The sequence below is a fragment of the Penicillium riverlandense genome (genome assembly GCF_028828495.1).
Source record: "Penicillium riverlandense strain IBT 135883 chromosome Unknown utg000007l_segment0_segment0, whole genome shotgun sequence".
NCBI classification, from domain to species: Eukaryota; Fungi; Ascomycota; class Eurotiomycetes; order Eurotiales; family Aspergillaceae; genus Penicillium; species Penicillium riverlandense.
This window is the reverse complement of record NW_026643198.1, coordinates 3,408,969-3,422,341: the sequence shown is the minus strand read 5'-3', so window position 1 is coordinate 3,422,341 and position 13,373 is coordinate 3,408,969. Positions and strand designations below refer to the sequence as shown.

Genomic DNA, 13,373 nt, shown 5'->3' with positions numbered 1-13,373 from the left:
AATGCGCGGCAAGAGACTATGTAGACTACCGTGGACCATATTCGTGACATTGTCGAGGTCTGTCCTAGGGGCCAGTCGCAATATTGCGTGGCTAATTGGAGAGGAGTGGCGGAGGCGGTGATGCAAGCTTTTGGTTTTTACCTTTTGCGCAAAGTGTCTGTTATTCCATAGCCCATACCTAGAGAGCTATTTTGGTAAGCTCTAGAATTCGTTCTGCGCGCCTGGGATGTTGTACTACAGTAGCTAGTAACCGAGTACTACAAATGATGTGATACCAGATCGCAAATAATGTAGTATTTACTAGTATAGGATGAATCTAAGTCAGTTTCACCACGTTCTCTCCAATTGTTTTTTGAATTCTATTATGTATCAGGCTATACCATTCAGTGTGGTCAGTCTAACCCTGCTGATGAGGTGGGTGCCTGAGGTGTCAGCGCCCTCTACCGCCTGTAGATAGGCCTTCCCTTCTGGGAGATCACTTAGGAATATCATCATCATCTCCGCTTCTTCTTCTCTCCCTATCTAGTGATCTCCCCGCTCAGGCCCTTGCCATGGCGCTTCCCGATTTCCCCTGAGTCTCGCCGCCATCACCTGCTCTTATTATTCGCAGTATCCTGATATAGTAATGAATGACCAGATAAAGTAGCTACGACATTGTATCGTGGTAGTTTGGGTTATGCCTCATCTAGTGCCACGAAAATAAATCAAGCAAACTGGGTGGCAAGGGTTTTGGTTGTTTGGCATCTTTATACCTCATAGTTCCGCCTTTAATTCACTACCTTCACTTGACAAAACTGAACGCTATGGCCAAGTAAAGACATACATAGATACTATACTGGCTAGGTCAAAACTTCCTCGCAATATTAGCCCTAAAGCTGCTGAACTGCTAGGGCTTCACTGTCTGTTGAATTGGATGGCTGAAGTGCACTGAAATTTGGTTCTATAGGAATTTAGGACGATGATTAATCACTTCTACCCTAATGTCAAGCTCAGGAACCCAATTCCTCAGACTAGGACTCGCAATACGCCCCTACTCCAGAATACTTTGATAGTAAACCACCCACAGAATATGGATTTAGTCGTTCGCTGGATTGTTTCCCCTCATAAGGCCCGGAGCTATTGTCTTCTTCCCTACAGGAAACTCCCAGGCACCTGAAGCTCAGCTAGTGGGAAGAAGGCAGGTGAGAACAAGGTCTTCTGGGAAGCTTTATCCGGTATTTCATCAAGTATTAAGTCAAGGTGGGTAACCGGTTTAGTTCAGAGAATACAGAACAAGATATAGCTCTAAATTCTACTACGCACTAGCCCTCGATCCAAAGGGGAACCTGGAGAAGCTACCAGGGGATCAAGTCTCGAGACAAAGAGTCAGGTCGGAAGACATATCTATCGCTGTGTTAGTGAACGATCGAAGTTGCAAATTGCATAGAATCACTTTTCCAATTCACTCATTATGCCCCAGACACGCAAGAGAAGCCATCCTTCTGCGACTGCGGTCAAAGGTTCGACGACAGTAATTGATTCAGGCCCAAGCAAACCCTTCGGCGGGCTGATCATGCCTTAAGGAACATGTTGAGTCGTCATCTACGCCTATTCCATCCCGGAAGCAGCGATGGACCTAAAGTGCCATGAATAACTCGGTTTCTTTGGCCACGCCGAGCCGGGTACTTGAGCCTTATGGCGCCTCCATTCCTACTGGAATCAACGACACAAATGGAGTAGAATACTCGGCCACATAGAATGGATACGCTTGGGTCTCACCCCGTGGGCAATCTGCTAACACCATGTTCAGTTCTCCTATGCGTGCGAATCTCATAGGGGTCGCCGCAGACGCAACTGTAGGTCAAAGCTTCCTGTGAGTAGATATCGACGACTTGGAGTTCCTTTGGAATGACGTTCATCCTCTTACCGATGTTTTACCCGCAAACTTCTTATATACGTCTCTTTCGTTGGGAGACCTTTCCCAGCAATATTCTCAGGTCCAGCGTCCTGAGCAGCAAACGACCAGCCAGGAGCAGCTACAACAGGATCGTACTTTTCGGTCAAGCGCTAGAAACTCTGTACCAGCGTCACTGCGAATACCCACTGAGTCTAGTTAACTTTTCTTCGAATCATGACGAAACTGCGACCGCCGCCGACAACGAGACTGATTCTTCCCAGGATCAACACTTAGAATGGAACGTAAACCCAAATACCTCTCTGTGGAAAATCTCACCGTCAGATTTCAAACGATTTTCGCGGACTTACTAGACCTCTTCCAAATCCTGCCTTGACACATTTCCTGTACCATCACGTCATACCCTCTCACGCTTCTTGGAAGGATACTTTCGAGTATTTCATGATCATATGCCAATTTTTCACAGTCCTCCTCTTCAGCTGGGTCACTTGGACCCGAACCTATGCTATCCTTGTCAGCAGTGGGGACTCTATCGCCTTGAACATGCGAAGGGGTGTAGGGTTTATTGAGCTGCGTGGACTCTTATTAACTGGCGTTTTGGCCACCGCAATGACCTGGGCTTTTCCAGATTAACCAGTACTTCTCCTGGATATGCGGGTCTCCCAAACATGCAAGGCTAGCTCCAGAGTCCTGTTGTTTCGAATGGAAATTCGGAAGCTGCTCCTGATACTATCACAGGGACAGACAAACTCACCTTACGCCTGCTGCAAGGGCTTACAGTTTTAATGGCTTTAGCCTCATGGGGAGATCATGCTGTAGTACGGGATTCACTTGCGATGTCCGGCCAGGCTGCTATGCTGGCCCGCGAGATCGACATTTCCTCCCCAGACGTGACCCTTCAATCAGTATCTTGGGAGAGCTGGGTCCAGCAGGAAGAACGCTTTTTATGGCAGGCATATTTAGATCTGCAGTGTGTCGAATTCAATGTGCCACCTATAAATCTGAATCAGGAAATCACTCTCAACTTGCCTGCTTCTGGGAAGAATAGAGGGCTCCGAATGCGCGAGAATGGGCTCACATGCGTGCATCTCACGCCTCGGTCTCGAGGCATTCCAACAAGACCTCGTGGAACGTCTCCGGGGAAAATCTGTCCACAAGCCATATGGTATTTCTGCCTTCGGGAACTATGTTCTAGTTCACGGCTTGGCCAAGAGATTTTCTCTGCGCGGAATACAAGATCTCTGTGAAATCAATTGGGTCGTTACAAGCAGCCTTCTTCATCGCTATGGAATCGGTTCTGCGTGCATGGGAAGTGTCTTGGGAAGCGACTTACGAGTCGACGTTGGATCCCCTGTCACCTAAAGGGCCCAAAGATCCACGCAACTGCACTTTTACGCTTGGCATATATTCGACTCACTGCAAATACGGGACCGAACCATGGACTTGTTATCCGAAGCCCGTTAGATGTTGCCCACGGATTCACTGATGGCAAAGCTGCTGTTTACGATCGATCTCCTCGCCTTGATCGCGCCGTTTTACAGTGTATCCACGCTCGGTGCGTGCCAGTCCGCTTAGAAATCCCTTTTATGGCGCGCACGCAAACCTTGAATTGTAGCATTCAGCACTCTGGAACCTCGAGTGTGCGTTTCTCCTAAACCACTGGCTCCAGGTGATCGCCCAAAGTATCGGGTTATCTGGAGTCTATACCATACAGGACGATGAACGCAAACTCCTAAATATGATTCTGAGAACTGTCCGCGAGGCGGATCTTATGGAGCCCTCTGGTTGCGCAGACAGCGATGCAAACGCCGTCCGACGTTTAGCGACATCTACTGTTCGACTTTGGGCGAAAACATTCAAAGGATTCCACGTATTTGAAATATCCGACGTTGTCGGGTAGAGTCTTGCGATCGTCGCAAACATTTTGGATGCTCGGTTTGAGTCCTCCACGTGAGGATGTAGGTAGGGTAAGAGAAGTGAGAGTAAAGTGAAACATACCACTATAGATAGATGCAGTATACGACTGTGTGAAGAGTATTATTCTTATTGCATGTCCTAAACATTTCGGTAAGAAGGTCAGATCAGAGCATCGTCAACCAGATCCTGCTCCTGAAGATCTCCCGCCCTTAGGGCGAAAGAGGCCCCGAGCGAAATGATCGGCCAATCTCTGGGGAACTGTTGGCGTTGGCCCTTAGACTCGTTTGATCTTCTGCTCCATGCACGGACAGACTGCCGGATAGGATTTGGCTAATGACCGTGCAGGTCTGTGAGGAGTGCGCCCAGGCACGCGCTTCCCAACTAAGCCAAAAAGGCCATTATGACGAAGTTAGAGAACTTCGTCATGCCTGGGACCACTATACATAGTAGTATCGCGCACTGTCTGGCCACAGTCCGGACAAGGTCTCTGGTAAGGACGATGGCTGAGGATCGACGATAGCAACCCCAAGGACCAAAGCTTAAAGCCAAGGCCTGCGTATGTGGACCCGGTAACTCTCCCCAGTAAGTTATCAACTTAGTGTTTGGAATTTCCTGGTGGCTTCCCACTCAATTTTTTAAATATATATATATATTTAATTTTTCACCGATTATTGGGCCTTATGCGGGCCAAACTCCCCTCCGTTTCTTTTTTGGCTGCCTGTCGATCTCGTGGCCCCCAATTTCTTGCAACAGGCAGTGTGCAGTTACCCTGTGACCGCTTCCTTACCTGGTCTTCAATGTCAGAAATTCAATCAATCCATCCAATATTTGAGGCTTCACGCTGGGTGTACTGTATCGCCATCGGTCCTTCCAGTATTGTGTCCATGTAGGTCCAGTGGATACAACTTATTGTACAATATCAGCGTCTAAGTACCGTACACGATTATCTGATCCCTGTGCCCTAGGAACAGTAGGACCAGTATAAACACAGGATAATGTCTGGCACCCCGTGACTTGCCCTTTCCATTTTAGTGCTCACTGCTTGCTCCTTGAGTAGAACTGAGCACAACACTGAGCGCCCTGATCAGCTCACGGAGCATGATATAATCACAAAGGTCTGCTCACTGAGTGCTCAGCCTGAGCGTGGTTCGAAAAAAGGTGATCGTGGGTCGAAAAGCATCACGTGAATCCGAATCACCCGGAGCTTTTGTTTATCCGGATGCTCGAACCCCGCTCAGCTCGAACCTGGCAGTGAAGGTAGACTCGGCTCGGCCACTGGAGTATTATTAATCTTGATGCAGTTAGTCAAGCTAGAGTCCTTCCTCCGAAGACACAGAGTCAAGGACACCGCAAATATTTCCCGTTCGGTACTCAAGGTATCAACCACGTCGTTTCAACCATGAATCCCAGCGCATCAAATCCCCCGAGAAAGCGTCGGCATAGCAAGGCATGCGCACGTTGTCGCAGAAGAAAGATACGAGTAAATGACGTGCTCAATCTATTGTCGAGATTCACGACGCTAATCACTCCACTAGTGTGACTTTCAGTACCCAACTTGTGGTGCGTGCTCGACGGCGGGTGCTGCATGCTTAGGTTTCGACTCTATTCACAAGGTTGACAAGCCACGAAGTACTATTTCGCATCTCGAGCAGGAGGTGGCTCGTTTGGAAATTGAACTCGGACATGTCAAGAGTCAAACCATGAGCATGTCAGACATTGCACACACGGCGGTGGAAAGATTAACCGAGTGCCTGGCAACAACTATTCTCGAACCCGGAGGGCGCTCTCGCATGCAAGAGAACCTCCTTCCGCTCACCTCAACGTTCTTTCTCTCCGGTTCGCCTGTACCATATCTCAGCAGCCAGACTTGGGATGAGACGAAGGATACGAAAGCTACTAAATTTCCGCTATCTACGAGTACCCTTTCGTCAATATCACGTCCCATCGTTGATATTTTGTTGAAGCATTATTGTGAAATATATCTCCCACAATATCCAGCGGTTGAGGAATCAGACTTGTACAAAGCCTGCGACAGGGTTTACAACAATTTGCAACCGTCTGGTTTCGATATCTTCTGTGTTCATATCACATTAGCTATCAGTGTTAGTGGCCCGCTTGCCGCAACATGACATATTCCCAGCTAAAACCTGCCTAGATGACCACCCTCATGCATCGGGATGAAAAGCGAGCCATGATAGCTATACATGGGTTCTGGACAATGGCCGTGGCTCATCTTGATCAAGTTGGCTTAGCCAATCTATGGGAGCGGCTACAAGCTTTGCAGCTTCTGGCTCATTATGCTTTCTTGAACCCTAAAAATGTCGACTGTAGTAATTGTGCTGCCGCGGCTACCCGGTTATCCTTGCAACTCGGACTACATCATGAATCATCCGCACCGGCACAGATGAAGCTGGACACCACGACCCTCAACACTCGAAGAAGACTGTTCTGGAATTCATACGCTATTGACTGGTAAGACATGAAAGCTATCGAAGAATATGCTAGGGTTCTGACAGTTTGGCTAGCGCCGCTCATACAACTCGCTGTCGGCCGTTCATATGGCCAAGTTCTACAATTACAGCAAGGGTAAAGTTTGAAAACCTGATGAGCGGGCAGTAAGTTGATCAATATAGTTCCCAGATTTTGACTCTCAGTCATCCCTGACCCTTCATGTTTGGCTCCTGCGACAAATTGAATCGGAAATCACCCTGGCTATGTACCATCCCTCCTTGGCTCCTGAAGAACTAATTAGTAGTTCTTCCTTTAGTCGGTGGTTCGCACGCACACATGAACGCCTGAACGAGTGGTATCAGACGATTCGCCAAAGTATCAACCACACTGAGAAAATCAAGTTCCATGAATTGCAATTCCAGAGTCAAATGTTGAGGCTAAATCGACCTTCTCCACGCTGCCCAAATCCGACAATGAATATGCGCAAGAAGGCTCTCCAATCGTCTATAGCTCTGATCAAAGAATTCAGCATCATAGATCAGATGGGAAATCTTTTCTATCTCTGGCATGCAGCTCATTACATTATCGAGTCAGGTGTCTGCCTGCTTGCCTCGGTTTTGACTGGGATGGATTCCGCAGATCAAAACCACTCGCAACTGGGAGGGGAAGACATCACGAACTTGATAAAATATATGAAAATATTTCCATACCTCCTTGAGAAGGTATCACTTCGTTGGCCAAATGTTGCAAGACATGCCTCCGCTCTAGATGTCATCTCTCATTCCGTTCTGGGAAAACTGGAACAATGGTCAAGAGGTGAAATGATTGAGAGCCATGATTTCTCTGAATTCAGGCAGAAGCTCAACGAGTTCTCACTATTCTCACCATTCCCTTTGGAATCCCAAGCTACGGCGGATAATTTGGCCGCGAAAGGTGAATATGGGTTCCATCCTACGTTGGATAGCAACGCTTTCCCATCATTCATAACAGATTTTGGTGTAAGTTTCGATTATTCCAACCTTTCAGCGCCGGCAACGGTGACCACTTCTATCAATCCGGGCTGGGTAGGACTCCAATCGACTCAGGAACACAACTCTGCGACGTTTCCAGATCCTTACAGTGTCGATAGTGGAGCGGCCTTAGTGTGGGATATTGCTGGGATGGATTCCGATGAAATCTTGGCTGCCTTGGTAGGAAGTTGATGAAAGGGGATCTCGAATGCCAACGCACCAGAGTCTCGTATCCTGAATTCCTAAACCGAACGTGCATTCAGACAGGGGAGCATACAAGAAACCGCGTTACAATTAATCCTCCACCTAGTCAATATATCTCCTGCGGACTTGTACTGTCATCTGTGTTGAGGAATCATCTACGTGCAGTATCGCCGAGGCCTCCCTCCTCCATCATGTGACCATAGGGGACCCCTGTGCGGGTGGAGGGTCCACTACTCTTACCCGCGAGTGGGTGGAGGTTCCAACCTGCTCACCACTTTTGATGGTCCGCCGTGGCCTAATCTCAACCCTTCCTGTACAGAGAGTGGAGCCCTTACGGAGTCCTTAACAAAAACCGATAGGTTTGGTAATAGCAGACGCCGGAGGGATCTGGCATCGTTCATAACGGGACTTGAGTTGAATCCTCTGAGCACCATGTACGTAGTTCACTTCCGCGAAGTACAAATGCTTCCACCACACTTGATCTTTCCAAGGTTCAACTCTGGCTGGCATCACGCGCATTCCGTCCTCCAGAGAATCTAGGAAGTCTTTGGAATTGGCGAGTCAATAGGGCGTTTGTAGCGGGTAGACAGGCGCATATAAGACCAATTCCGATCTCAGCCGCACTTTTCAACATGATCAGATAGATGTAGGAGACGTATCGGAAAAGAAAGAAAAAATGAACATACCCAGTGTACAAAATCTTGACCCAAAAGCCTGTCAGATCAACTGATTTATCTTCATAGATAACCAAACACAGGCGGTACACATTAGAGATCATAGCTAAGCCTCCAGCTCCAAGGATAGCTACTACCTTGATCTTCTTTGATAGTGGAAGGTGAAGAGGCCATGCCAATATCATAGGTAGGACAAGGATGGCTCCATCAGTAATCAGGCTAACAGAAGAATCTAGGATGAACACAACATCGTAATTAATGCATGTACCGTTGCCTGCATGCCAATATGTCGAGATAGGCGTGCAAACAAAAATTCTCACGAATAGAATCGCGAAGTAGTAAGTAAGTATGAATCCGGTGAATACACGAATAAAGACTGACATCTTTTCTCGTGGAGTAAAAATCCGGATTAGGATTGTAAGAAGGAGGATCTTAATAAAAAATACCGCGAGAACGTAGATGATAAGTGTAGCGAAGATGATCTAGAAAAGTCAGATATGTCAGAATAATCGTCAAAATAACAATTCAACTGACCTGTAGAAGGAATCGGAGCTGGGCAGCATCAAGTTCTGAGATATGATGCCCACCGCCGAAAGAGGTATCTTTAGAGAAAATAGATAGATTGCGTTAGTTAGTCGTATTCTGATCTATATCTCTCTTGACGACAACAAATTGTCACGTACAAACAATTGAAGCGATACTGTAACCAAGTACGAGTAACTAAATGTCGATTATATTTAGACATCAAACTTACTGAAGATAAGGGGATGAAATACCCATGCAATGATACATATAACTTAACAAATATTAGTAATACGCTCGATCTTTGTAGGTGGTGCCACTCACAATCTTCTCCATTGAACGATCCCCAAATCTTATGCTTGCCGTAAAATCGCAAGGTCACAAATGTGTTGGCCAGGATGAGGCACAGCGCATGAGTTACATAGCTGATAATTGTCAAGGAATTACTGCCAGTAGTACCCGATCTTGGATCTACCACAGAAGGATATGGAGGCGGCCACATGGTCTGCAGTTTAACATTTTATTCCGGCTCACAATAGCTCATGATGCCAATCACTTGCCGATGGCATGAAGATGCTTGGGTGTGTGAGGGAGTTTTCTGCTCAGTTAACGCATTTGGCGTTCTCTCTTCTGGATGACCTCATTATGGGTGGCGGGCGCGACGGCCGGAAACTTTATGTAATAAATGTAAGGCCCAGTTAGCTTGTTAGGTAGTTAATGGGATCTCGACCTGGCCCGATTACTAATCCTAACAGACGCCGTTTTCTTGGGGCGCCACGATCGACCCCGCTTCACGAGAGTGTTAAAGCCTCCGTTCGATGAAATGCTACCCTTTGAAGATAACCAAAAAAATATGCCAAGCATGATGGCTCTGCAGATTTGTGTTCGCTGTCGCAAGAGAAAGATAAGAGTGAGGAGCGCCCTGATCCTAAGCACGGACTGAAACATGCTGACCTCTAACCTATAGTGTGATCTCCAATTGCCCTCTTGTAAGAATTGCCGGGTCGCAGATGTTGAATGTCTCTTTTGGGACGACTCTCTCGGCCGGGAGATACCGTGTAGGCAAGTATTATGCTTCTATAGTCATTACTATTGCTGACTTGGCTTATGACTAGTTATCTCCACTCCCTTCGCCAGAAACTTCTAGGACTCCAGCTTGAAATCAAAAATGCTACAGACAAAGGCCACACAACTTCAGCGAGTCTCGCTGACGCTACTGAGTCTACACAAAACCTGGAACAAGGCTATAATCTAAGCATCTTTGATCACGATCATCTTCCATCTCCATCACAAACGGCTTACCTCGGACCGGGAAACTCGGCTCGGCTTTTAGAGCGGCTTTTAAAGGACGGCGTCCATTGGCATCTTGCGAACAATTTAGAGATTCCAGGCCACCTACTACAAGATGACCCATCTCAATTGATGATATCTCCATTGATGGGGCCTCAGGATTTCAAAACATCGCGATCATTTCCTATCACATTTGATCAGCGCAAGCTAGAGCTTCATTCACTTGTGCCGCCTTCTACTCAACGATCAATAATCGAGCACTACTTGGAGACTGTGTCACCAGAGTTTACATTGCTTCCTACTGAGCGAGAATCGACATTGCTCGGGTATGAGAACCCTCTCAAGTGGAGCATCTCGAATAAAAATGACCAAGATTCATTGGCAATAAGCATCGTCTTTGCCATTTCGACGGCACTGGTCGCTCGAGATCTAGATTCAAAATTATCCGGCATATCAATGCGCTGCAGAGAGGGTGTGCATAAAATCTCTCAAAGGGGAACATCTCCCACACATCCCATCGAGACGACAATGTGGACCTGCATCGCTCTATGTGCTCTAGCTCTGTGTGAGTCAATTAGTCCAATCTCAGGGCAGATTTGGGACCTACTCGGGCTAGCAGTATCAACTATGGAATGTCTTCGTGAAGGCTATCAACTGAGAAACATGAGTCCGGATGAAGCTTTCCGACGATTAGAGTGCTCACTCTTGAAATTAGAAAGGTAATTCTTTAAGTCTATCTCAAGCTCAACGCTCATACTATTCGGTAGCTCTACTGCGTTACATTTCCGACGTCCTTCTCAATTCTACGAGATGCGGATGAGAACCTTTCATAGAGAATTCCCTATGCCTAATGCACTATGCGATGAGCTTAAAACCATAAGCCATTTGCATAACATAGCGAATAAATTTACGACTTGGCCTCGTCCATCAGAGAAATTCTTCGAGAGTCTCATTCCTCTGCCCATGCAGGTAGACTCGATGAATTCGGACATAACTATGTCTTCAGCAAGACTATACACCGCTTTGCATCCACTTTTCACCTCTTCAGACGTTTTCTCCAACGGGATTCCTCCCGACTCTTCACTAAGGCTATTCCATATTGTGGCAGCTTCTGCAGCAAAAATCATTGAGAACTTTTCTTGGCTTAATAAGAGAAATAAGATCGTAAGTATTTGGATGGCAGCTGAGCGAGTTCTTGAAGTTGGGGCAGTTTGGGCGACCTACCTGTTGTGCCAAAGCCGCACCGCAACAACAGGAGAACATCCTTTTTCAAGTATGAGAATATCTACCGCAATGAGCCCTATTTTGAAGGTCTCTACTTTATTGACATCATTCGCGGCCCGCTGGAAGGCCGGTTCGGCCTATGTGGATACTTGGGAAAGTTTCATAGAATTGCTCTGGAATAAGCTAGGATAGTCTACAACTGGCAGTCAAAATTCAACATCACCACGGCAGGTCAGAGCAGTGTAGTTTCATTCCATTATTCTAGCCTTTCTTTGTTCTTGATAGCCCTCTTCTGTAATGTTTGGACTCGCGAAGCTCTTCAAGTAATCCTTTGAGGCTCTCTCTTTCCTCTAGTTTGCTTCTATAGCTCTCAAAGAAGTGCTAGCATCTGTTCTATTCTTGTTGAGGTTGCGAAGCTAGGACGGTGTTGGGATACCATGTGTGACCACCTTTGCCTAGTTCTAGGTGTGACCGGGCAGCCAGATCAGAAGAGAAAACGATGAAGGTATTCAATTTGAGTGCTATAATGGCTACGATCGTTGCCACTGGTGCAAATACACACAAACTGCCTCCTGAAAGGGGGTCAGGGAGGAGAACACCAAAATCAATAGAGCCCCTTGCCAACATAGACGAGATTGCCTTGGCCGCGTAGGTAGTGCTCTAGCATATTAGAATAACGTGCGAAATCTAGGTTGATAACCATGTTACTAGCTTCATTAACTAGGTTCGCTAGTACGCACTTAGCGCCTAGTAGGGCGACGCGCTCACAATGGCAAAGGTCACTTAAACGCCAAAGAAGCTATCTAATGACACTTTTTATTGTTTCACCCGCCAGAGCGATCTGCAACTACTATATCATTAAGCACGAATACGACGGATAGTTCGACCTAAGTGACGGCGAACTCGACTAGCTTCTGGAATACTAAGGATTAGTAGTAAGTTGACTTCCGCAAAGCCCAACTAAGCCCTAAGACCTCGACCCAAAACCCAACTCGGACCCAGTACAACCCAACCTTTGTATAAAAACGTGGTCTTTTCGCTCATAAAGCTAGTCAGTCATCAAAAAAACATACCGTTATTTTCCTCTGTTCTGGTTTGTAACCATTTGTTCACTAAATCGCTGTGCTTCTACAAACAAGAAATATCTCTATAATTATAAAGAGGACGTCTAGTTTATATTTAATTACCAACCAGAAATTTAAATTGAAAGGGATTTGGTATTGTTAAAAGTAGTTATAGAAATATATTTTGACACATGCGAAAGTAGGTGCATCTTCTACAACTCGACTGAATTACTATAAGATCTAATTATTTTTAGGCGATGTACATGATAAGCGAGTGAAACAAGCCAAAACACCATAGTAAATCCATTATTTTTACAACTTAATATCTACTCTTCATCAGGGCCTACGAATAGGCCGAGGACTTCGGCCCATGGCCCATTCCACGATGGACTTGGTGTGAGGGCAGTCGTTTCGTGACCTTATACTGCGACTGTATACCTGATCCTTAAGGCTGTCACTAACTCACAACTGCGCACTGATCGCATACATGAACGCATAGATGAGCGGGGGAAAAACCTGTACATAAATCCCTCGCTGGCACCTGAGTTTCAGCGGCCAGCGATCAGTCTTGGAATCATACTAAGTGGCACGCAAAGTTATCCCGCAAGCCTCTATAGCCTGAATCCGTTATACAACCAGCGCAGGGTGTCGTGAGACAATCCCGACATTTGGGCCCTAACCAAAAGCCCATTTTTGCATAAATCAATGTCTTAGCGTTTATAAAGCTACTAAATCATCAAAATAAAATACTATTGTTTTTCGCTATTCTAGTCCTAACTCTTATTAATGACCCTTCCACATCTAGATTAATTGAAATTCAGATAAATATTTATATAATTCAACTTTAAGTAGTTTGTTATAAGTTAATTACTAATTATATTCAATAGTATCACTTATTATGTGGTGTTTAGATAGTCATAAGAATTATTCTATCCGAAGTTATACAAATATATTTTAAACATAGGGTAAAGTAAATGCATCTTCTTTACTAAACACAATATACTAGAGACCCTTCTTATTCTAGATTCTATAAATACATATTCTATATTATATATATCGTTATTTTCTAAATTAAAAGATTTTCCTCTTTAATTAGAGATATTAAAAGAAAGTGATAAAATCA

At 45.8% G+C, this 13,373-nt stretch overlaps 1 protein-coding gene across 1 annotated transcript; it reads left to right on the top strand.

Moving 5' to 3' along the window:
* Positions 1 to 5,511: 5,511 nt before the first annotated feature.
* On the top strand, positions 5,512 to 7,464 carry N7474_008970 (fungal specific transcription factor domain-containing protein; the record flags this gene model as incomplete). Its single annotated transcript, XM_057200380.1, has 4 exons — positions 5,512 to 5,913; positions 5,967 to 6,283; positions 6,337 to 6,397; positions 6,445 to 7,464. The coding sequence occupies 4 exons, from the start codon at positions 5,512 to 5,514 to the stop codon at positions 7,462 to 7,464; spliced, it is 1,800 nt and encodes a 599-aa protein (XP_057051081.1).
* Between the last annotated feature and the right edge of the window lie 5,909 nt (positions 7,465 to 13,373).